A 25,558-nucleotide genomic window follows, 5' to 3' on the forward strand; every position below is an offset into this window, starting at 1 on the left:
AAAGTATTCAAATTTGGGCGGGGGAGGGTGGAAGACGAAACACGTGAAAGTGTAAGAAGTGAGACGATCAATCAAGAACATATCTAAATTCACAGCAAGACTAATACAACCGAAAAGAATTTTAGTAGCCCCCACGGTAGCCGCTACCGAATAAAGCAACGGGAAGACGAAACACGTGAAAGTGTAAGAAGTGAGACGTCACATCAAGAACATATCTAAATTCACAGCAAGACTAATACAACCGAAAAGAATTTTAGTAGCCCCCACGGTAGCCGCTACCGAAAACATAAAGCAACGTCGCCACCGAATCACCTGCATGGACTGCAGCAAACGTTATATTCTGCATCCTGGAAAAATTCTTCACGGGGACAGAACGTAGCTATCAATAGATACGATCCACTATCTCCATACATAAAGACCAAGAAGGAAACACGTTTATCCTAGAAATAGTGAGGATCGTAGTACGCGGAAATACAAGGCATGAGAGTGAATTCTTAGGAGCATGGTACTGCGTAAGGGATTTAATTAAAGGGGTAAATCGAAACCGGTCCTGTCTACACACCGCTACGGGTGTATATTCTTGTCCATTTTTTCGCGGCTCTTTAAGGTAAACCTTGTCATTAGGACATTCAATTTTCTCTAGGTTTGCTTGCACCGGAACAAAAACTCAGTGGATAGTGAACAGGATTCCTTAGAATGGGCTGGTGGTACCATGGCTGGCGGGGGAAACCTGTTCCGAATTCTCCAAGAAAGTGGGGTGTTTTTAAGGGACTGACAAGCTCCGATCAAAGTGCCATTCTATTCGGACTGAATTCCGTGTGTGCCATGGGTTTCGCACCATTGTACATGTTGTGTTATAACTGATTTGGATGTTAAGGTGAGGTATTGTTCAAAAGTTGAAGATATACCTGCCTGCTGAGCCACATGCATGATGAAATTCGTGCAGGGCTGTCGTTGAATTCCTATTTCGTCGCTTACTATAACTACTGTTCTCACGTGTTATTCGAAATGCGATTACCGTATTCAGTAATATGATCTACCCCGCCTCAGCGCAAACCGGACTTTCCAGGTTCTACCCGATGTTAACACACCCTTTACCGGCTGGATTCAATTGAATCCCCTACCAAAACCAAGTTAGTATGCAAACGAGAATATCTGTCGAACAAGTATATCCGGTTTGTCGATATTAGGCGACAATTTCGCAGTTCAACTTCTGAGTGGTTCGTTCTATGGGCTGAGAAGAAGTAAATGGGTAGGATATAGCTAAGCTCTTGGGACTAACAAAACCGAGAGGAGCAACCGGTTAGTACAGCCGATATGGCTAGTTCACACTGACTGGATAAGGCGTGACCTTGAATTGCACCATCTAGAGGACAGACTAAAACTTGGCTATGAACGCTGTATGAAAATTCTTTTCCTGATCTTTTGAACAGAGGTTGAAGACGATTAACTACTGTTTCTTTGTGTACGGAGCTTACATTCTTTGTTTTACGGAGCAGATTATTTTTCATACCTAATATACTGGTGATGTATTTATTTCCCCAAGAAATTTGGGTGATGCGATACAATTTTGAAAACATTGCAAGAGTTGATGAAAATGTGCTTGGCCTTTTCTAGTCGTTACCTCTCTGAGGTAGCTGTTTGCTTGCGAGTAAGCCTGAGTAATCTGCAGATGTTTCAAAACTGGATTTTGAAATCTCCTTTGTTTTCTTCTTGTGTTCTGCATAGTTTTTGAAGATGTTAAACGATCCGTGTGATACTACAGTAAGGCCTCAAGTACCGAATAACGATAGCCCGACAAGGTTATCGTGACTATCGTTCGAATAAGGATTTCTATCCCGAGGTGGAATGTCAGGTCAGGAGAAAACGTAGGAACATTTCCATCGTGTTGGCTCCTCACAGGATCGGGGTTTTTACTAGACTGAACGCGATTTCTCCTTGGCAGAAAACGCGAATGACTACCGGCTGGACACGAATCTGCATCCAACCGTTTTGGCGCTCTTTGGCACACGTGGTTGTCGGATGCATTGGACCTATATGGCTCTTCCCCATCTCAAGGACTAGGAGGTTTATTTGTAGCGCCTGTCCCTCTAGAGGATCCTTGACTCCAAACCCTGTCCATTTTTTGTTTCCCAGGTTTTTGGACAGTTTTGGACATTATATTATTATGTGATACACCCTGTCCATTTTTTGTTTCCCAGGTTTTCGGACAGTTTTGGACATATTATTACATTATATACGTAAATATTGTAGGATAGGGTCAGTGGGAGGGTAAGCTGCATAAGAAAGGAACCAATGTCTAGCATTTGTTTTCGGATACTCGATCTACTGAATAACACTTCGCCTGAAGTGAGTAACTTAGCATCTCAAATGGCGTTGCTCGTTGTGCCCGTGGTTCTCAACAGATGTATGGAGAATCCGTTTCCATTCAATCCGTTCACTGGATCAACCCTGTTTCCTGACTCCATTTTGATCCGAATGGTTATCCGTGCACTATGGATAATTTTGCTATCTTGCTTCATCGAACTTTAATTTAATCTGATCGTAACTGCACCTTGTAGTCGCCATCATCACCTTCTTTTTGTAATGACTATTCTGGAGTCCATTTTTTTCATGTGAGTTTTCTGGTGGGCTGCTACTCATGTCATACTCAGAGCTTGCTCCTGATTTCATCTACATGTATCGTCTGTGTAGTTTGTATCTGCATACTGTAGGCTTCACCATTCCTCCTCTTCCTGCAGCGAGGAAACTATAAATGCGATTCTCGACCATTTGACGAATCATCAGACGGTTACAACGTCCACTGTTGTAGGCTGTATCGATGTGTTTTCAGCTATCTTGGACAAGCGGAGACCGTAAGTCCCCAAACTTTGGATAATACGCAACGTTTTTCATCGCTACTTCCCCATTTTATCCGATCTTATTGGTCATATCTCCAAGGGCAACTTTATCTGGTTGGTAAGGTGGCTGTTTCTTTTTTCCAGCTCGGGCTAGCCCAGCGATTAGTTCCTAACTGTAAAAGGTCCGGAATGGTGCCACAGCTGCAGTCGTTACGCGGCAAGTCAAAATCTATTCACTGAGGGGTTCAAGCGGATCAAGCCATACGTTATCGTATGTCCATAGATTTGTTCAATCTATCACAGCCATCATGTTCGATTCGTGTGACCGTTGGTTTTAATTGTTCAGATTCCATTCTGTACACTTGGATAAAGGGTCAATTCAGTATGCCAGGTTCGGCAGCGTTTGTTTCACACCAATCGACCGACCTGTCTGTGTCCACGAATGGAGCACGGCGATCAAATTGACCGATACTAACATTCTCTGATTGTATTTTGCTTCATTATCGTTTCTGGCTGAACGTCACGGGGACATTCGGTATTCGCGCTTATCAGGTCACTTTGCTTACAATTCACCCAGAGCGACTTTGTACATGTTCCACACATTGACCGGACAGTCAGTTAATCTCATTTGACGCTCACTTCTTCATCGGTTTTAGTGAAACCGGTTTCGCACTTTCCGGCAGTGGTGGTGGTCCGGGAAGTGAGTTCGAACAATTATTCGGCGCAGGATTTTTCGGCTCATCCAATCCAACATTTCCTCGGGGTGGTGGTGGTGGTGGTCTATTTGGCGGTTCGAGTGAGGATCCTAACCGGCCCGGAGACAAGTCAGAGTTGGTGTATAAAGCCCGAGTGGCTCGTGCATCGGCGACTCTGGCCAGAGCATGCCTTCCTCGTGTACACGATCTACACCTTCTTCTACAGCGTCCCCATGTGGTAAGTAGTCTTGGGTATGACAATCACTTGCCCTCACGGTACTAGACGAGCCCGATTCTACAGAGATATTGGCAATGTTTTTGGTGATCACCAGTCATTTCGTGACACCTTTCTGTTTCCGCAGCAAACATACAATCAAATGTCTACCACAACTGGAACCCTAAATCCTCCGCTTGGTCGTGGTCGCCTTGCTGTCGCTCAGTTTTTTGCATTGTTGATGGCGCTTCCTGCGGAAACGGGAATTGCGGCTGCGCTGATCAAGGAAGGGGTAGTCAAAACGCTCATGGTACGTTTTCAGTTATCAGTTTGGTTTCAGTGACATCCCATTGTTTTGCGTCGGGAGACATCGAAATCTGAGCCTCTGACTGTTCTTTCTGCTGATGAGCTGTGTCATTGTCTTCGTCTTAAGTTGTTCGAAAGGAAATCTTGTAAGCATCTATCTGCTACCACTTGGCTTTGTGCTATATCATCATATTGCCCCCGCTTAATGACCAGTTCGTACGGAAGAATATCCTAGACGAGATGCATTCGGGTCCCCCATCGATACCAAGGTATTCTGTACATGAGTGTATTTCACCACTCCCCTCCAATTTAGCGTCCAAATAGAATATAAGATTGGTAGAAATTCGGCAACCACACCTATTTGATAAACCCCAAACAGGGCGGAACCGGTAGCGGAGAGGTTTTACCAACCTTATAAGCAATATGTTATGTGAAGGATACCTCGAATATAGTGCCAACTGAAACACGAGACGCTCTTCGTGCAGCATATTCATTTAAAAGATAAGGGAGAGAGCGTGTCTACATAGAAGGGAGGATCGGCAAGCAAAATGCGTTGAGCTGTTGAGTCATTAGTCTTTTTGATACCGCTTACGGTGTCGTTCAGTCTCAGTATCTGCATTAACGCCTGTTCGTGCAAACTCCATTAATTAATCATGTACCACTGAGTCTCGCCCGGGAATGTTTGTGCCGTACTTTTCCTGGTACTGCTGTCTACGGTCCCGTGAAATCTTTAAAATACCGTAGTAAGGGGTGACTCAGGGCGTCGTGATTCATGCGCGCACGCGTTCATTGCAATAATAGATCATTTTTCGGTTTCAGGAGCGCGTCACGAGATCTTTGTCGAATCCATCCATTCATTTCGTTTTCAGACTCTGCGTGCTCACTCCCATCTGTTTAGACAGAAACTATTCGTTAATCTCGCGGCAAATCTTTCACACAAGCTCTCACCGATAAGATCGACTGTTCCGCATTTTTTCCAAATTGATCGGCATTATCGGCGTGCTCAGCCCCTCAGTTTCGAATTCCCCAGATATCTGCAGCCAACAGTTTGGTATTGGAAAGGTGCTTATCGATGATATATCGGGTTATTTGAAGTCCTTCACATGACTTTCTTTAGAAATGCGAATCGGTCACGTGTTGTGCTTAATTGCTTGGTTGACTGTTCTAGTTCTATATCAATAGGGTGACGCAAATCCTGTGTTGAAGGTCAGCTCAGGCTGTGCTTTCATGTTACACAGCCGTGAGGATGGCTCATAGCTGTTTGTCCATTAAGTAGTTTGGTGGCATATTGTCTGGAAACTGATACGTTTGGACGTCGTAGCTCGTGCTTGTAGGTCATTTGTTGTAGCCTCAGACTTCTTCTACCGGTTCAGTCTTTCCTTTTGGCTGTTGTGGATGCTACAAATATTACTGTATTGCTATGTTACTATTACTATTTTACTATTTTACAGTGGTATTTTTGAGTAGAGAATACCACGGGTTAAGGAGCATTTGGGCCTATCTAGGTAGAGGTTTCTAAAAGCGTCTGTCGAGGAACATTACTGACCTATTTCAGCGACCATGTCTTCAGTGTAATGCAGGTCAGCAATAAGGTGTATTAAGTAAGCTTCAGCTTCTTGCATCAAGAATCAACACGATATTGTCTAACCTCCCTACTGGTGAATTGGTCCAAAGGCAGACGTTTTAGTGCAGTGTTTCATAACTCCGGTTGCACACGACCCCTTGGGGTTACGAGTTAGTTGCCATGATAACCAGTCTTAGTTCGAAACAAGTAAGTTCTTCATGGAAACTTCTGTCTTGTTTGTGGATTGACAATGCTGAAATTCTACGAACGGTTTTTGATTGCGTCAAATGCACTGGATCTGTCATGTGCTGCGTAATCGACCGCTTAAACGCACCCGATTTGCCGAGCACATCACAAAGTTGGCAACGCATCACCGAAGACGAAACATCGATTTTTTGTCACTGGCGACGTTGGGGTATCAGACACTCACGATAGAGACTCATTATTCAGCTGTTCTCTTATTCCTAATGATGACCGAATGAATCAAATCTTATTCGTAATCAATAGGTCAGTATTCTTTGCAGTATACTCATTTGTTTTACCGACTCACCCTCCACATGCAGTGGCGGAAGAATCTCCGTGCGACGTGCACGCCTCACAGTTGAACTAAACCACTGTTGTGTCTGTTCTCACTTTCGTTGTTAATTGCTGTGCAACTCGCATTGGATCATTCACAGTCAGATTGTCCCACCGCTAACAAAAACACACGAGCACCGTGGACGTGGATTGGCATAAAGTGCTTCGCATAGATAATTGGTGCACAAACTGATAAGCCACGTACACCCTCGATGTTGATCCGGTGAATCCGGCTGACCTAATTACCGGTATTACATCAATTACTTCAGCCTTTTTATACATATCACCCGGTGAGCGTGCACGCACTGACAAAGGTTAAAGGGACAATTTCCACTCAGCTGACAAATCAACACCAAACGTATTGGGCTGAGCCGAGGAGTCAACTCGTCGCAGCTCTTCACTAGGGCCGTATTCAGTCGGCGTTGCATGTACGACAGAGGCCTGTTCATTTGGGCGAATACAAAGCACAGATGGGCTCCCATTGCTTCGCTGGCGTTGTCCACATGGTTTATTCATTTACTCTTTGCCGATAGCAATAGTTCAACTGATCGAAAGAATGCTGTGAACAGGTATTGTCATGTGGCTAGTGAAAATTTATCTCGGAATTGCAATCCAGCGAAATTTATCCCTCAATAGACAAGTGACCTCAAATGTTATTGGATGTTTTTGCACGAATACCGTGTTGTATTCACTTCCTACTCCTTCTGACAGGAGAAACAGCACAGCTAGTTATTGTAGGAGAAACAAATTCTCGACAAATTAGAAATCTCTATCTCTTGTATGAAAACCGCAAAAAGGTACTGTCGACAGGTCGACGAAAATCGGTCGTTGTAGTTGGATGCTCACTGTCAGTTGATTTCGTACAAAGGACTAACATGTGCGTATTCCTTCGGTCATGAGGAGCATGACACATCGAGTAACAAGGAGGATCTAGTTATCTGGACAGTTCAGTTTTCCTCAAAATCACTACCACTGGTTGCAGCACATTATAGAAGCTACCTCGACATCACACTCCAAATGTTTAATGAAATGCCGTCGCTTCCCCGCGGGGTGGTTTGTCTTAATTGGACAAGTTGATCTTCAGACATTCCGTGAAAACGACAGAATTCAGAACGGAAAACAGCTGTGGTAGCAAAAGTGCGCACATCAGGCGGTTGGTGCACAGCTATGGAGCATCAATCAAGAATTGAGGGAAAATTCAGACCTGATAGTTTCAGCCAAAATGGCAGTGTAAGATCGCAACTAGCAGCGGTGGGAGGCTTGGATTGAGGGGAACATTTACCGTGGAACAATGTTGGGTAAAGTGACCAATGAACTTAAGATCTCCTGTCACACTACCCTTCTCTTATCCCCTTGTGATCATTCCGGTTATTCCACATCAACGAAGGAATCACTCGACTCAAGTTCGTCCAACAATGCATATCCTTCGCCTGGATTCGTACTTCGGACATCCGAACTTGTGGATGAGCCCATTACCACTGTTGCGTCAGAGCACGCCAAGCACATTAGATTTCAGAGCGTGTTAACATTTTGAGTTATATAATTTCTCTTGCCGACTCCCCGAACGAAGACCCATTAATTTCCTGGTTGTTTCGATGGATTAATCTGTCTGTCAGGACTTCTCAATCAGGTAGCCTCAGACGCGTTTGAAACCTGGATAGTCTTGTTTGATTACTTTGGAGGGTTGTGTTATTGTGTGCTTTCGTCCCAACTGAATGATGAACAGGGCCGGCCATTGGTGCTCTGCATAACAGTTTCTTGTTCAGCAGTTGACCGTTTGGCCTCGAGCGGTTGAACAGCAGTGATATTAGCTCTCAGTTAGATGGGATAAAGTGCTCTCCATCCTTCAATTACAGGAGCAACATCACGTGGTCACGGGGCGAGATGGCCCAAGTGGTCAGAGCGCGAACTTACTAACCGAAATGTCCTTCGTTCCAACCCGACCTCTGCTCCTCGACTTCCCCTTTCTAGGCTTGGGCGACCTGGCAGTATCCCAGCCCTCGTGCCTCCTTCGTGTGGCACGGCAGCTAGGCACCGAAAGGGTGCTACAGCTGAACGATTTTTTTACGTGGTCACATAATTAGTGGCTCCTCGAGTGACAACTTTCTGAATGACATTTTTACTCATCTTGTGAAATTACTCCTCCTCTGAAGCACATATAGGTTAATCGTAGTTGATCCAGTTGAACTTGGAAACGTGAAGTAGCTTGAATCGCATCAATTACTTCATACAGTGACCATTTTAGTTTTGCTCGCAACATCCAGTCTAAACGTCTTATCTCAAAAATTCATATCAGAGTTCAGTTCGAAGCCGGAGCATGCGTCCGTTGCAAATCTCCCTTCATGGAACTCATTAGCTATCTGTGTTTTTTCACCATGGGGACAGTATATTTCGCTGTCCTCGCATCAGCACAACTTTTCGTTGCCCGACATGCTTTAGCTTGCACAAGCAGACTCCATGCATAAAGGACTTGCCACATCCGGACCTGTAGCTAACTTATCACAGAGATGTCGGCTGCAGCCTTGCAAAGTCACTTTTACAATACCGGTAGAAGTGAATGTACACCACGTTTGTATCGGGGTACAAACATACGATTTCAATGATATCAAAGAAACTTTGTTACTATTGCGTCAATATGCAGTGTCCATACACAACTGATAAGTAAGCATGCTAAATCCAAACATGATGTATATTCATACCCACAGGTATGATAAAATATTGTATAGGAATGGCACGCGCGTGTCTTCGATTGGGATTTATCCTTATGATACTGTGTGTCAACCCACATATAGCTCTTTTAACCGTACGTCAAATAATGGGACAGCAAACCCCTGCTTCTAAAGACCTGCTTCTAAGACGAGTAAAAAGTAGTGTCATACAAGATTCGTTGACGGATGAACGTGCCAAAGCGTCGAACTGACAGTCCAGACTCTTCACCGCTGCGACATCGGTAACCACATGGCATTTGACCGATTTGCTTGTAAAATAGAAAGCTTGGCTTATTTTTGGCAGTTTTTTCGATCCGTGGAAGAATCGCTGAAGCAATTGATCCATCAGTTCGCTTTCTGTAGCGATTTTTGGTTGGTGCATTCAAGCGCCCTTTTTAATGTCTGCGACTGAGTGACGTCAGCATCGATTTAATCGAATTTCAACTCGAATTCCTTGTTTCTGTACACATAGTAGAGGATAAACTATATTGTGGAGCCAGCCAGATTGCGCGTACCTCTCTGAACTGTCCAGGTTTACTCGGTCCCATGAGCTTTCTCTGTACAGCGGCTTTCTTCTAGTTTATATGTTAGGAATCAAAAACTGTATGTCCGGTTTGGGCTTCGAACTTTCTGTTTTTTTTTCGTTTACGGCAAACAAAGAAACGTTTTATTTTTTCCGCTGCATGTGTAGGACACACGAGGCAGTGCCTGGCGGCGAGTGCTGTTTTGGACTTTCAATTTCAGTGGTCCTTATTTCTGGGAATAACCACACTGTTTTCGGATAACTTGTAGAGTATCAGAAGTACAACCTCTCTGGGCCGTTATCAAGGACAAAAGGCGAATATCTGTTAATCTTTTGTTCAAGGCTCAACCGTATCCTTACTCTGTTGTTTAAACACAGCCTTTCGACCCTATTTCATTCCAGGATTTGTTTGAACAATATCCGTTCAATACCCTTATCCACCAAGCCGTCACGGATGTCGCCACGGCATTGTTTTCTCGTGCCCGACTGATTGATACGAACCATGGGAAGTCAGGAAGCGAACAGGAAAAACCTCAAGCGGATGGGACCTTACCACTCACAACTGCTGCGTCGGGGACGTTGGCCGCGACGAGTCAGCCTAATGAGGTTGAAACCACCATGGATACCGGTTCCACCGATGAAAAAGAAAGCGACCAGACCTCGGACAAGTTTATGGTCACGCTTTTGGACGATGCATTTGCCACAATCGTGAAGGAGAACCAAATCACTGACTGGTGTCTACGTTTGGCTCCCCTCTCCTGCTCTGCGTAAGTTGATATTTTCACATGCTTTGGTGCTGCTTTGTGTAATTATTGTACACAAGTCTTGTTTGACCAGAGGTTTGTCCTAGTTTCGACCAGTCAGTCACTATGACCGTCAACTTTCAATGAGGGTTATGGGGCCCCTCATTTGATGACAAACAAAACTGGCTGACGCGGTTATATCGTTTCGTCTTGACATGTCTAACGTGAAACAAGCTTTCACTGTCCTTCAAGTTACGCATCCTAGCCGAAAGCACTTCGCCCCACTGATTTCCAATGACTTCTACGTTAGGGCTAACAGAATGTAGCTTTTCATGCTTCCTACTGTGTGTGGGGATCACTCTTAGTGGTCCGACCTTCGTGGATCTGCACCGAGCGCACATTTTTTTGATGCAAGGCACCTGAACGGCTGTATGAAGGGATTTTTGCCCTTACAGAACGATCTGAGAGGGTACAACTGTTACACAGCATTTCTGGTAACCTTGTTTCGCGGTTCACTATTCATATACTGTGCGTTGACTCGTTGTCCCGCCCATTATGTTACATCAGAGTACCCAGTGGTTTCAGGCAACCTTTTACGAAAGCAACAGAAGATTGCTATATACAATGTGTACAGTGCTGTGTATAATTATACGAGGATCGGGAATTCTTCACAAGATCAAGCTGGGACAAGAAGTGCAGATCTGAGAATTTTCGGTTCCGATTGGCCCATACTCTGACCAATCAGGGCCTTGTGTCCTGTCGATGGCCGGTGGATGTTATATCTGTCCAGTCGATGTGATGTTTGGTTATTCTGACCGACTTGTCATCAAGCTGTCTTCCTTGAAGTTGCTGTTCAACCGTCCGCAACTTGGATTTGCCTTGTGATAGCTCAGGTGACCACTTGCACATAATTTAATGCCGGAGGACGACGCGAACTTTTCATTCCCCATAGGGGGGGGGTTGAATGAGTTTGTGTTCGCACGAGGAACCTCGGTAACTAATTCTCCCCCAAGTCTATTTGATGGGTTTTTTGGTTTGAGGTGACTGTCGACTGCAGTGGACATTGATGTACTCTCTCTCAAGAATAAGATCACCGTTGTCATGAACGACAGCGTGACAACAGTGTTCCACACTGATGCTGTGCTGCCGAAATGGGGGGGGGGTTGAATGAGTTTGTGTTCGCACGAGGAACCTCGGTAACTAATTCTCCCCCAAGTCTATTTGATGGGTTTTTTGGTTTGAGGTGACTGTCGACTGCAGTGGACATTGATGTACTCTCTCTCAAGAATAAGATCACCGTTGTCATGAACGACAGCGTGACAACAGTGTTCCACACTGATGCTGTGCTGCCGAAAGTTGATTGTATTGCAATTTTAAACCAAATTGGACTCTGGGATTATTCAAATGCGTTCGACTATCCGATCTCCTTGTTCAAAGGATAACCTTTTTCTCTTCTATCTTTGGCCTGCTTGCGTATTTGTCTCATTAAGTAACGTACTTGGTGTACCTAGTTTGCTGTTTTGCGAAAGTTTTTTTTATTGTCCATGTGAACCGCGTATCATTGCTGTATCAAAAAATCTGGATGTATTCTTGCACATTGCCTCTCTCAAGTCTGTTAAGGTGAACTTGTGGTATAAAACTGTCATTGTGAGGCTTCCGACAGACTTCATTTACTTGTCGTCAAAACACCGTATCTCCTCAATGCCAATTTCACTTGTAATCGCTTCCCCATCAGCTTGCTTCCACATCGTCACACGGTCAGTGACTCACTAGCAACAACGAGCCCACTTTCTGCTATCTGGATAGGCAGCACAGGTGATGGTTGGATGTGTGTGACTTACTGCTGTCTATTTTTTGGCGAGTTATCGGTGCAGATGAATCATCCCAGCCTTGTCTGTGTTGATAATTCCCAAACTAGGTGCAGTTTATCCGGGTCGATATATTTACTTCACCACAAACCGGGTCTACATACAAAACGGACGTGGGCTGTCACTATCTTCGTTGCTTCCCTGCACTGCGATGTCACTCATGTCAGATGAACAAAGATATCTCATCTCACCATCTACAAACTATGGGAGTAGTCTACCCAGAAATAAAAATACTTCACAAGTAGCATGAATATTTTTATCCGAGTTGTCACTCAGAGAACTACGTAGCTTCAGGTCGCATGACAAGAGCATCGTGATTACAGGTTCAGACTAACCTCAGTACTGGTCAGTTACTCGTGGCTGCATGTCCTATCGTCTAAACTCTTGTCCAGAGAGTAGTAGGTTCGAATCTTCGTCGACATTCGTGAGGTGATGAGATGATGATGGTTCTCAGTAAAAATGGAACAGATGCAAATTGCATTTCGGTAGGGGTTGAATTCACCTTTGAGACAAAATCCCCGCGTGAAACTTGGAGGTAATTACTTTGATTGCGGCTTATCGCGCTTCCATTGTTCGCTTGTTTTAACGCCTGGGAAACAGTTCACCACTGGTTTTCAGTTCTACCGTTCTATCGTGTTGCTGAATCCTTTCATTACCACAGTTTTCCACTTTTTGCCTTTACTCGGCAGGCACGGACCACTTGGTTGTTACATACAAACTAGGGTATCCCTGTAGTTTTCGTCAGATGTTTGGAGTGAAGTGCTCATACATCACAGATTTGATTAGGACGCAGAAGTTAGTGTTGATCTGCGGTGAGTCATTCAGCTGCAAACCGTGTGCCGGAGTATAGCAGTTCCGGTTCCTACGGCTTTGCTCACCGAGGATATGGAGAATAAGAGAGTAAGAGCCACACGTTGGAGGTGATGGCTCAGCCAGTTTATTCATATTAAATGGTTCTCTTTGCCCGCTGTAGTAGGGGGTGAGAGAGATACGCAGGAAGCCGATAACTTCGACACGTGTTGATAAAAAATCGTCTTGAAAGGCGTCGCTGTTGCGGACAGCAACACGACAGTCGCAAGTTGTTTTATATGTTGTATGAAAACTGTCTCAGGACAGCCAGTCTTTGTTGGGATAACGAGTTGATAAATAGAATAGATTGTATTCACATGTCTTTACGTTTTTACGATATTATCCATCTCACAGGGGTATTCTGACCTTACGTTCTAATGCATCGTGCTGAAGCGTGTATCGTGCATAGCGACGTGTAGAAATGCGTCAAAAACGACGCGCAACCCATGTGCTTAAGAGCATGCCTGCCACCGTTAAAGGTGTTTGTGCACGTCCTGCGGGAACCCGTACACTAACACATTCCAGATTAGATTAAAAGCGCAACACAATATGTGACAATAGCAAGTCTTATCATTTTGTCAGGATGACCTTGTCATTTGGTTCAAACACTTGTGGCACAGCCGAAATCCAATTAATCTGAAGGCAAGGGTTAATCAATTTTAAATCAATATTTGAAGGTCAAATAGACTTGAGTATACTTGTGGTTAGTGTAGTATTTGAGAAATAGCGCCACGACTTTTTATTGCTGCTCAAGTGTTCTGCGGGACGAATTTGCCAGGAATGCTTCAGATCGACGTTAGCACCTGAATTCGATGACTTCAAGACAAGCTGGAGTATGCGTCTTTCCCAGTTCAATGATGGCGAAGGCTTGAACTATGAACACCAATTTATACACTATGACGTTAGTTACCGTGACCAGAGAATTCCGACACTAACCCAATGGACACCCAAAGTATCTCATGAATCGAGACGGTTCAGTAGTCAAAGCGTGAATTTTTACTAACCGAAAGGTTCATTTTTCGAGCCCATCTCGGCATCTCGACTGCTCCTGTCCAGGAATAGGCATCTCAGCTTTCATGTTTTCTTCGGGTTGCATGGCATCCAGGCACTGGAAGAGTGCTACTCTGACTGACTTTACGCGAACGAAAAGAACCACATAAATAAACAGTGTTAACAGACTACACAACTCCGTCACGGTGCTTCAGCATGAAGGGCACCATTGTGTCACCAACCAACCATGTAGAGACACATACATCGATCACGTCACACTTCGAATAAAATATTGCCACTCTGTTTGAAACAAACGTTCAGCTTTCGATTAGGTTGTTTTTTGTGCTCGCCTTCGATTGCCTCTTGCTCAGCACACATCCTCTCTTCGGCCTGGGCAACTAGGAATTAACACCTGCCTTCGTAAAGTAGGATCGGTGGCTAGTCTTTTTCGCTTACTAGTTCCATGATCATTATTATCCCTTCTAATAACTCCGTTTTTTGGGCGAGATGGCCCAAGTGGTTAGAGCGCGAATTCACTCACCGGAAGGTCCGTGGTTCTAACCCGACCTCTGCCCCTCGACTTCCCCTGTCTAGGTTTGGGCAACCTGGCAGTATCGCAGCCCCCGTGCAACCTTCGGGTGGCATGGCAGTTAGGCACCGCAAGGGTGCCACAGCTGAACGCTTTCACAATTGTCACAAACTACTTATGTACGCGATCGACAAGCCGATGCTCCAAACTTAGTTCGAACTACTCGGTTTACCACAGCAGTCTTCAACCGTTGGTGGAAATTGGAAGTACGCTTCAACAGCTATACAGATTATATGCAACAGGACTAGCTGCACAAAGTTCCTGCTTCGAAATCAATGAACCTCCCAGATCAGTCTGTCGTATAGAAGAAGGCCTATTTATTCAAGCTGATTCAGAATACAATCAAAGATGAGAGGAGTTGAAACGGAATCTGGAGAAATCAGACTACCAAGAGACCGTGAGATTCTACAGATTGAATAAGCTGGAGGAATCAAGGGAGCTTTCTCATCGGGATACGGCTTTACTCTATGCTTTCATGTTGACAGTTTTCCGGTCCAAAACTGCACTTCGGTGGGGGTCGGCGAGAAAAGCGATGACATGTTGGTTCGTACTCAATTTCGTCTGTCTAGATTGATCGGCTGAATAGTCTGACGGACGGTTCATTCGACGATAGCTAGATGTCTGATTCGCGTATCCAGACAGTGAAATGTCACACGTGCTTAATCTTGCTTTGTTTCGCACGTACTTGTGTCCGTTGAACTTGTTCTGAAAATAGGCTAACGTCCGTTCGTCTGTTTGATAATTGAGTCGCGTCCGGTGTCGTGGAAGTTTTATTGACGTATCACAGTTTCTAGGGCTCATCTAATCCCACTCTTGTGTGTTACTCAAATCTTCCATGGTATCAAATTATCGATGCAGTCACTCAGTCGCATTCAAATGACGCAACACGAGTGGTTTAGTCGGGTTGCTGGATTGATACGAGTATCTAGGTGAATTGCCAGTACGATCTTCCGTACTGATCAGTCAGTTTGTTCATGCCGTAATCGCTGTCCCATTTAATGTCGGATGATATCGAGGCCAGTAGTGTTTACGTTGGTGCGGGAAAAATTGGGAGATCGAATCACATTATTGCGGAACGAATTCACTTTTCTGTTCGAATTTTAACGACAGTCAATCTCACGCCAGTCTGCCGCATTTTACTTATGTAGCTTTTCATCGAAACGTGAATTTTAATGTCCGTTGCGAACGTTTTCGGTAAACTGCGACTCGAATTTTCATCATGCACTCTTCATACACGTACGTGTACTCTCGCATGGTTAAACGGATTACATACAGAACCGGCCTCTGACTTTCGTGCTGTGTATTTTGCTGACACATTTATGCGACCTGAAGCGTGCCGGGGTTCACTCGGTGCCTCAATATGTCGTCTGTTAAGCGCCGTCAGCCAGGTAGCCAATATTTTCATGATGTCTTTGTGTGCTTGGACGACGCCACGTCTACCGTCGATTAACATTCGTGCTCTTGGAATGCACGAATATGCTTCGTGATCATTGTTCCGAGTCTTCTACGGTGAACTCTCCAAAAGTTCACTCAGTCCTGTCGTGGAATACACACCAACGGAGCAGGGACCTAGGACATCAAATGGCACCTGGAGAAAGATTAGTGTCCGTTAACTATGCAGACAACAGTATTTTGTCTGCACATAGTCTACCCTCTAAGAGAATTGGAGCAGTGTTAGCACCCTAAAAGTACAGAGTCTTGCCTCGGGATTTTCAGTTCTTTTTTATGCCCTTGAAAATTCAAGATGAGGTTGAGCTTGCTGGTTAGTAAGGCGTGACGAATGAAGTGAATCTACGCATGATGAAGGGGAGAGCAACTAAGTTCATTTCTTCTTTACCGTCCAAAACAAAGTTACTTGATACCAAAATGTGTTCAAGGTCGCTAGAAACAGTCCTACTATATCGTTACTCCCAACCTGCGGACTCTATACTACTATATCGTTACTCCCAACCTGCGGACACCATCTTCAAATGCTTGATTATGGACGCCGTCGTGGCGTACTTAGTGGACTGTGGCATGTTCGCAACGAAATGAGGTGTAAGCAAGTGCTTGTTAGCGAATCAGACTCGCTGTGACAACAATTGTAGTCTTTATTAGGTGCGCGTACAACCACTACAGTTTTCTGTTCCAAAATTGTTGTTAGCGAAACTGCCATAATGTTGTAGCGCAAAATAAAATCAACTGAAGACCAAACCAGTACTGTTGGATCTTCCGGGCTGGGTTCTACCTCATTTTCTTTATGCGCGGCTGGAAGCAATAGAGGAACGAACCCGATTTCTGTGAAAAGCATGCGTTACTTGCTGGCTGAACTTTATCCGTCATCATGGATTGGGCCCGTTTTGAGTGGGATTCACGAAGTTGCTTGGTCTGATGGCGTGCTGCTGCGACCTTATGCTTATATGTGTTTATTTCACTGCCCTCTTGTCTTAGCAAATGGGGCTTTTTGCACCAAGTGCATGTATTGTCCTTTTCTTTGTACTCTTTACTTACGCGACCTTTCTTCATGGCTGCATGGCAGTTTAGCGCCATTAGCTTTTATAAATGGGCATTTGCTGTCGATGCTGGAGCAGTTGGTCTTAGTCCGTGGTCACGGAATCTTGGTATGGCTTCTTTCTTGTTGGCGAATCCCTATCAACTTTTCACTATTAGCCAGATGCCTTGACTTTCCTAATAAAATTCTTTCAAAGTATGATTTTTGTGAATATCTTTCGTTCCATGTTCTTGTGGAAAAACCTGGAGTCACATATCACTTTTCTTAATGCCTTGTTTTTGGCTGTAATTCTCACAGAAACACTCAACCTACCGATGTTCACAGTTCTCATCCCAAGAATTCTCCGAAAGCGGGGTACGCTGGTCACTTGTGGAAGCTTGCTAATTCATTTGAAGAAGCGCGTAACGGTCCTCGTCGTGACTTTGTCAACCAAGTCTTCGAAAGTACGAAACGTTTTTTATACCCCTTTTCAATACTCAACAAACGCCACAGTTCGTTCTTTTTGGGCTTTTGAATTAGACCTAATTAAAAACGGAAAATTTATTATACTGCATGAGCTACGCAAAATTTTGGCTTCAGTGGTGTGCTTAATATGATTTTTGTGGGATCCTCGTAATCAGCTATTTGCTTGGCGTGCATGTCTAACGCGGCTTTAGGAAACAGTTTGATCACGTTCGGTAATGCTAGGATGGTTCCTCACCGTCAAAGTTCAAGGTCATGAGACTAAAGAACGTTTGGGATGACGCATGAACATCTGGTTGTTTACGCTTTCTGTATCTATAACCACGTTCGTTACGTCATCAGCGTTGGCGGCCAGAACTGGGATGCAAGATAATCAATCTTAATCGAGCGTGAAGAAGGCACGAGAGAGGCTTTCTGTGAAGAGCTCAACTATCCTGTAGACAACGGTGTCCACGCCTTCGGACACCAAGGTAGTAAGCACACGAGCCCTGTTCCGCTGTTAGACTCCGATAGAGGGCTAGTCTCAGCATAGACGACGGGCACAAGCCTAAAGCACAACAGAAGTTAGGTTTCATGTCGGCTGCTAGGCTGCGAAAGTATGACTGCCATGCTATACCCCGCATGGCTTCCAGCCGCGCGCAAGATGCGCTGAGCCCACTCCAGCCAAGACGGTAGGAGAACCTCTTGCCCCTGGTTTGGAATCCAACTTTATCTTCGCGCCATGGACTACAGCCTGCGGACGAACAATGGTTTAGTATGGGAAACAGCTGTCTTTGACGCGCTATAGTTGCCTCACTGACTTAGCAAGCCCTATCTGCTGCTCCATTAATTTCAGGTAAGGACACATTGTCTGCCTACGTGTCATTTAATCGTGAAATGCTGCAGCCCACTCATTTCTGTTACTACACTAAAACACCGGTGTTTGTATCCTCTTTGAACGACCAGTTCTTGAACACAATAGCTGTCACACCCGGTGTGAATCGTGAAAATTTTGGGAAGGCCTTTGCGGAACCCGTCTGAACGGTGCTTCTTGTGGTATATGTCAATTAAAAATGCTCCTTGTAAATCAGCAACGTCATAGCTTTATCTTAGACGATCCGCGTGGAACACAAGGGGAGGCTATTCAGTCCTATTTTGTAGTTTTTTTTGCCTTGACTATCTACCAAATTTAATTACGCAGGTGTTCACTAACAGATTTTTTCATTCTTTCATCGATAGGTCTCAGTGAAGAGTCTCGTTCTTCATGGGATGCGTTTGTAGCGGACAGCTTGGCAAAAGTCAATGCTGTGCAAGTTGCTGACGTAAGATTTATTTCCTCATTCATCTTGTATACATGCTTAAGTTAACGATCCTTATAGCGATTCTCTGGTGACACCCGACGACTAATATATTTGACCCTGGATGACTGGAGCTCTGTAGCGTCAGCATGTTGGAACCTGGTCCATAATTTGCTCTATCCTTGGGCGGGTGTATTATAGTGGTCGCTAACTTATGCTGTCCAGACAGTGAGCTCGAAACAATGCCAGTTGAGATGAGTGCATTCCTTTCATTTCAGAGTGCTGATTGATATCTATGTCTGATTTGAAATCTTGGAGCAAAATGAGACGAGTTTTTTTGCCAGTTTCGTCCTATTTCTTACTCCGTCGAACGGAATCAGTTTTGCCGTATGGGCTACATAATTCATTACATTCTGTTATACAGGGCAAATGAACTGCCACTTCGTACCTGGGGCAACCTAGGTCAACCGCCTCCGTAGCTATTAATCTTCTACCACATTGCAAATCCATCTGTTGCCTAATCGTCCGTCCGTTAACCCTTACAGTGATCAAATTTTTGCACACTTTCAAGCGCGTTCGCCTTTTACAGCTGTGTAGTTTGATGGATTCTTTGACACACTGTCCTTGTGTTGTATCCATTTTGTGCTATCGAAGCAACTAATTTCATTGTTCCAGATGGATCAGTAGTTAAGGCGCGAACCTATTGACCGTGGTTCGAACCTGAACTCTGCTTCTCGGCTGCTCCTGTCTTGGTTAGGGCAATCTGGCAGTACCTCGGCCCTCATGCTTCCTTCGGGTGGAGTGCCAGCTGGATCCCGAAAGAGGGCAAACACAAAGGAAGCAGTGTACTATGTTATCCAGTTGACGAACACTTATCAGTATTTCCATGTGCCAGTAATATACAATAACGATGAATCAAACGTTTGCAAACCATTCATTCACACGAACCAGAACGTTACGTTGCACTCAAATACCGCAGTATACCCATGTTCATCTCGTAATCGCAATAGATTCCCATCACATTTCTTCAAAATGAGCGATTCCCATCGGTCCCACCAAAATTTGGTTGTGACGTCACGAGTTCCAGCCCTTCCGGTAACAATCGCGTAGGCGCACACGTGTCCCTATCGATAAGCACATTCCGTAGAAAAGTGGGTTAAAAATCAACTACAATTAGTGGAATAAATTTGGATTATCGTAAAACAGCCCATGATAAAAGGGTCATTTTCGACCACTCTTTTCCTTAGTCTCTGTAGAACAGTTTTTTATGTTAGCAGTATATCACACACCTTGCTGGGACAGAGGCTAGTTTCTTTTTTGCAGAATATCATGTCCTGAACTGGTGAAGTTTCCCGGACAGATCGTCCACACGGAAGGCTATTACCCTTGTCCATTTGTTCCCACATGATTACCTTCAATGATCGAGAGTTGTGCGGTGCATACTGGGTGCTTTATTTTCACGAAAACTGCTCTAGGGTATAGCACTGTGTTGCCTGTTGTGTGCGGATGTACAGTGCCTTTTGGCGATTTCACCTAAAGTAGACTACGTTTCTCGGCTTTTTACACCCAGTCCAGCTGCTCAGATCGCTCCTTTGATGAATGACGCCATTATCTTCCTTTCCTACTTTTTTCACCACAGCCGTAGACGAGTTGTAACCTGCTGCCCTCTCGTTCTTGTGTTATAGGATGTGTCCGACGCAAAACCGGATCGCGATGACGGCCTCATCCAACTGTTGACACAAAAGGATCTCGGAAGTTTGTTCTCACAATCAGCCGGCGTACGTGACCGTTTAAAATTGTTCCCACCTGTGTTTTTTTAAACCGTCATGAATTTGAATCCATAACCGATTATCTTCTGATCAGTTTCTACTTTGCATAGTCCGTGCAATTCCTTACTGGGGGTAATCTTACATGCATGGGGGCTGTGATAATTTAATGCCATCGGACAAATTTCTAAAGAGTTGGTCCCACAAATTGGACTTCTCTATATCAGCTACATAGACCAATCGAGCGATACCGAGAATAACTTCGCCGGTTTCACTAAGTCTAGTTTACCCAACCTCTCGATGACGCCAAAAGGTCAGCAACCTTATGTGGTGTTACGCCAAAAACGTCGGCGACTGTGTGATGGCCACACCAGCTGAACAGGGGAGCACTGAAGCACGGTGCCAAAGTTGTACGCAGCCCGTACATCCATCTAAACGGTGCTACCTTGTTTACTCCCTTTTCCTTCCACCTAAGGCATTAGTAAAGACATCAGGCGAAGTTTGCACATTTCTCTGTTGACGCGAGTTCCTAGTGGGTTGCTTAGCCCAGACATCCGCCTGACTGTTATTCGGACAGGTAAACACAACACACGCGTCACATCAGCCAATTGGTGAAAGAAACTTTCTACCGGTTTGAGTTAATGGACAATCGCACATTCAAATGAGTCATTCAGTCTACGCCCATCCAGACGCTAATTGAAATGCAGACCGAAATGATTTTGTGGTTTCTCGCCTTTAATTAGCTTACTTTTTTTAAAAAAATTATCCATTTAATACTGACTCGATTTGTATCATCTCATGGTTGACTTGTCTCATAAGTTTAGTTTCCATGATCAATACGCACTTCGCTTTACATGGTTTTGCTCTTATCTATAGCTTGCCTGAGTTTGGTTCGCACAGTTGTGGGTAGGACGCCCACCTATTAGCTGTCAAAAATGTGGCATTCTTGAATGTTACTGATAAATCGTTTCGTCTTTGGGAATAAATGCTACTTGTAGGTTTATTTTGTTGTGACAGAGGTATTGTACTTTTGGAATAGACTTCATTTGGTGGAAATGTTTCGTTTCCCGACAGCCACCTTCTCTTAAAGGATGGGATTTGCCTACTGACGACAACCTCCCATTATACACGGACTTTTTTTACTCCAATATATGTCAATCTGCTTATCTAACTTTTTTCAATGTCGTTGTGAGTGTTGGTAGGCCTTGTCACGTCAAAACTTGACAACATCACAAATCACACAGCTAAACCAATTTTATCGCTGTCTAGTTGAACCGCAAACGGCCATTTGAGAAATATTCGTGTGATGGTGTATGCGCTGTCACCGGTTTTCTGTTTACTAGCTCGTGTTTACAGCTTTTGTAAAACCTGGCGCTCAATCGTCTGTCGGTTGGAACACGAAAGTCACTGAACAGTCAACACACATCTTAATTCGTCGAATATCTCAGACAAACTCTCATGGCAATAAATTTATGCTGTCCATAAATTCCTCGCCGATAGGTTTGTGGGCCTCGATAATTTCCTGAACTGCCTTTGACCTCGAAAACTAACCGGCTTTCTAACTATCCGTGCCTTCCTGTTCAATTGAACAATTTCAGAAATTGTTTTTTCTAAGACCAGTTGTCCGCAACTTTGCGAGAACACGCTCCGTTACAAAACCGAATCACCTACCCATCAGATAATTCAGACAACTTGAGTTATCACAGTGAAGAAGCTTGTGCTTTGGCGCGGATGAACAGACACAACAGAGCTAAGTACTCAGACAGACAGCTATTTTTCGTCTCCGAATGAATGCTGCTTTGTTGATGATCGATGGTCAACGGATCTTGATTGCGCAGTCTGTGTCAACTCCATTTATTCGTCCTTAGTTTTCGAACTGATCGTGGACATCGTCATGGGTCCGGGTAGCCACTCGAGTACATGCTCGGCTGTGTATTTTGGAAGGTATCGATTCTTTCTACGTGGTCCTGTTGTAGTGACTTGACTTTTGGGTTGTTGTTCTTGTTGATGCATCAGTTTACCATTGATTTTTACGTTTTACACGTTGCATGGAACATTAGATGAACGGTTCGGGTCTCACTAGCTAGGGGAATCGCCCAAAGACATTATCACAGCAAACGGAATGTTTTTGTCTTTTGTTAAACAGGAAAGGTTGTCCTGGGCTATCCAGCCTGAGGCGTGATCAATATCTTCATGGGCTGGATCACCTCGATAGAAATATCAACTCAGTTCGTGTTATGATTCCAGTAATCAGTGTACCAAAACCGAAAACACCATGCTTACTCCACGCATGCGACAGCTTCCTTAGTTTTGAGTGTCGGAATGAGCTGGTTTAAGTAGTGTGCTCGACTGATACCGTCGAGGATTGATAATAGACGGACATATCTGTCTGTTTCACAGTCCAATGGTAGTTCAGTCACAGAACTGCATAAACCACACTCCAACTAAGTCAATTTATGTTGACCTTGCCGGAGTCATCAGAACCAGTGCGACTCTCGAACTATTTAAAATGACTCAGCGCTTACTTATTAACAGCTATCCGCTCGTTAGAGAGCACACAAAATTACCAGGCCGTTACGAGGACAGTGCATTCTCAGCATTTTCTACTCTTGCCAACAGTATGACGTAAAATGGCTGTTATATGACTGCAACAAAGATACTAACACGTTTTTTCCACGTGATAGCAGTCTGGTGTGTAGCGGACACTGATTCTACCCGCGTTAAATTGGTCGTGTTTCTACGAATTCGTTTCAGAATTGTCGATTAGCTGGTTGGTTTGGGCGGATGGATTTTTGTGACTGAGCTCGGGGAGCGAATTCCTCAACTTGATACCGATCGGAAAGTTAGATATTCTTTCGCTGGAGTGAGCTGTTTGACAACTGAGGGTCATCAAAGTAGGCAGGGGTACTAGTATCACCGCGGACACTTGAACATTGTACAAGCATAACATTGTTTTGAAAGCCCCAAGGATCTAATGCTGGCCCACTGTAAGCCCACACCCGCTCGGACAACTTGCGAAGTTACAAGTTGCCTATCTAGCAATTTACGCCATCCTGATGGAGATGAGAGAAACAGCATTCCATTATTCATAAAGGAAACTACTCACAAGGTTGCTGAAAACTCCCCGACAGCCCACGACCTATTTCGCCCTTCTTGGGGCTCATCAGGTAGGCGCAGTCCCCGAGTTTTCGTCAACCTTATGTTCTACTTGAAACCAACTTGGACTGTTTTCGAGAAATACAGTCATTTGCAAACCAGTTTGGTTTTCACGAGGGACCCAACTGAATCTCTCGCTTATGATTGGCAAATAAGAGTATTTCTCGAAAAGCATTCCATTCAGTTCGAATACAACATGACTGAGCCGTCTCCTGGAGTGTCAGGAGCGATTCTACCAGAGATTTGGCAAAAGCCCATGAACAGATTTCTGTTATCTCGTTGGTACATTTCAAAATTAAGGTAATCATTAACTATGATGCTCACTTAAACTCCTTACCAATAGAGTGCTCGCACAACGTTACATTTGTTACCGTGTTTCGTTTTACTAGGAAGGCATCGATAGCTGACAATGATACTCAGTTAGACTGCAAATTGAAGTGGTATGAACCAGATTGATTACAGCTCCGATTCTTGAGTAGAAATCCGAAGCTTTCTGGCCATACTTCTTAATTCAGGCTGCCACAGCTTCACAGGCTGCCCGAACATTACTCTTCCTCGTCTGTCAACAGATTTTCAGTCGTGGGAAAATACGAATTCAGCTTGAAGGGGTGTGAGGTTTCTTCATAGCCCCAGATTAGGCAGTCTTCGAATCCATATTCACCTGCATTCGAGCTTTAGAAGTTGCTTTATCTAACATACTTTATAAATCTGTTGACCAGGATCTACTTGATTCCCTTGTCTATAAAGTCGACCTCATAACTTCTCCGACTCCACTGATTCAAGGCAACAGAAAAAGGACATCCAGGTGTCGCTGTACGCATCTGTCCATACGGAATGTTTCTCACAATCCCACAGTCATCGTATCCGGCCCTCTTGGAGTACTGGTATTTTATCAACCCTTATCTGCCAGCCGTCCTCGTTTCCCAACTTTTCACTGTGTAATTCGAAAGAACAAACTCAGTGAGAGCGGCAGATGGCATGTGGACTAACCAGGCTTTGTTGGACAAGCTTGTCTCGTATGATAGAAAGGGGATAATAAAGCTGTAGAGCTTTTTCTTGTATTCAGTATAGCAGGTTGAGCAGTGGTGCATCGTAGGCTTCCGTCTCTCAACCCCTCTTTCAGCTCAGTCCCCCTGCTGATATTGGAGGGTATACCTCGTAAAAGCCTTCCTATCATGTCATTATTTGATGATGCTGAACTTTGTGATATAAGGCGGCTTTCCTGGTTTATAAGACCGTACCTTTCCGTGTTGTTCACCAATCGGTTTGTCAGTCAGTCGGCCTCCACTACAACAGGAATAATAGCACTTAGTATCTAGCCAAGCACGTTGATTTGTTTCGCGTCCTGTGCAGAATCGAACCCTCTTCTGAAACGCATACCTTGTCGGTGATTCTTTGCCCTGGCCTGATTATGTTTAATCGGCCGCAAGTGGGAGATCACGTATGCGAGTCCCGTCCAAGAACTGAATTGTGAGGTCCTATCCAGTACTATCCTACGTTAATAGAAGTGGCTTCGCGGGAACACCATCGTGTGAGTTAAAACAAACCAAATCATGGCCAGCCGTGATGCCCCACTGGGGTGTGCTCTGGACCCAGCGCCTCGGTAGTTCTGGTTGCCGGTCTAGCCGAGACCTTGATGTTTTTGGCACCCAGGCGGACGTGGTCTTAACACATCGAGAACGTTGGGGTGCTAAACCCGTGGAGCTGCTAGTAATGCATGTAGGTTCAACCTCTACAATACCTCTACTTGCGTCCCAAGGTTACGTGTGTGACGTGTGAAGCCTTCAACTTTGCAACAAGTGATTTGCTGCGATTACCGTTGTACAGACCAAGGTTATTACTGACCAACCGTAACTAGCCCTGTTTTTGTGCCTCGTGTACGTCTTATTAGTGGATAATTGGACTCCCACCTGCATACATTGCGCGCAATGGTTGAGTTGA

At 44.6% G+C, this 25,558-nt stretch overlaps 3 protein-coding genes across 3 annotated transcripts in view; 1 reads left to right on the plus strand and 2 right to left on the minus strand.

Moving 5' to 3' along the window:
* Nucleotides 1-25,558, plus strand: part of T265_05352 (hypothetical protein) — a gene marked incomplete at both ends in the record, with an annotated part of 65,690 nt that overhangs the window by 21,365 nt on the left and 18,767 nt on the right. The window contains 7 exons of the mRNA XM_009170343.1: nt 2,742-2,855; nt 3,497-3,773; nt 3,898-4,059; nt 9,829-10,193; nt 17,254-17,399; nt 18,637-18,719; nt 20,381-20,473. Coding sequence (XP_009168607.1) covers nt 2,742-2,855; nt 3,497-3,773; nt 3,898-4,059; nt 9,829-10,193; nt 17,254-17,399; nt 18,637-18,719; nt 20,381-20,473 — 1,240 coding nt within the window. The remainder of the gene's footprint in view (nt 1-2,741; nt 2,856-3,496; nt 3,774-3,897; nt 4,060-9,828; nt 10,194-17,253; nt 17,400-18,636; nt 18,720-20,380; nt 20,474-25,558) is intronic.
* On the minus strand, nt 6,511-6,711 carry T265_05350 (hypothetical protein; the record flags this gene model as incomplete). Its single annotated transcript, XM_009170341.1, has 1 exon — nt 6,511-6,711. The coding sequence occupies one exon, from the start codon at nt 6,709-6,711 to the stop codon at nt 6,511-6,513; it is 201 nt and encodes a 66-aa protein (XP_009168605.1).
* T265_05351 (hypothetical protein) lies at nt 7,885-14,521 on the minus strand (the record flags this gene model as incomplete). Its single annotated transcript, XM_009170342.1, has 3 exons — nt 7,885-8,006; nt 8,110-8,240; nt 14,418-14,521. 3 exons carry the CDS (start codon nt 14,519-14,521, stop codon nt 7,885-7,887), a joined length of 357 nt encoding a protein of 118 aa, XP_009168606.1.

Source organism: Opisthorchis viverrini, assembly GCF_000715545.1.
Source record: "Opisthorchis viverrini unplaced genomic scaffold opera_v5_100, whole genome shotgun sequence".
In the NCBI taxonomy this organism is placed as follows: Eukaryota; Metazoa; Platyhelminthes; class Trematoda; order Opisthorchiida; family Opisthorchiidae; genus Opisthorchis; species Opisthorchis viverrini.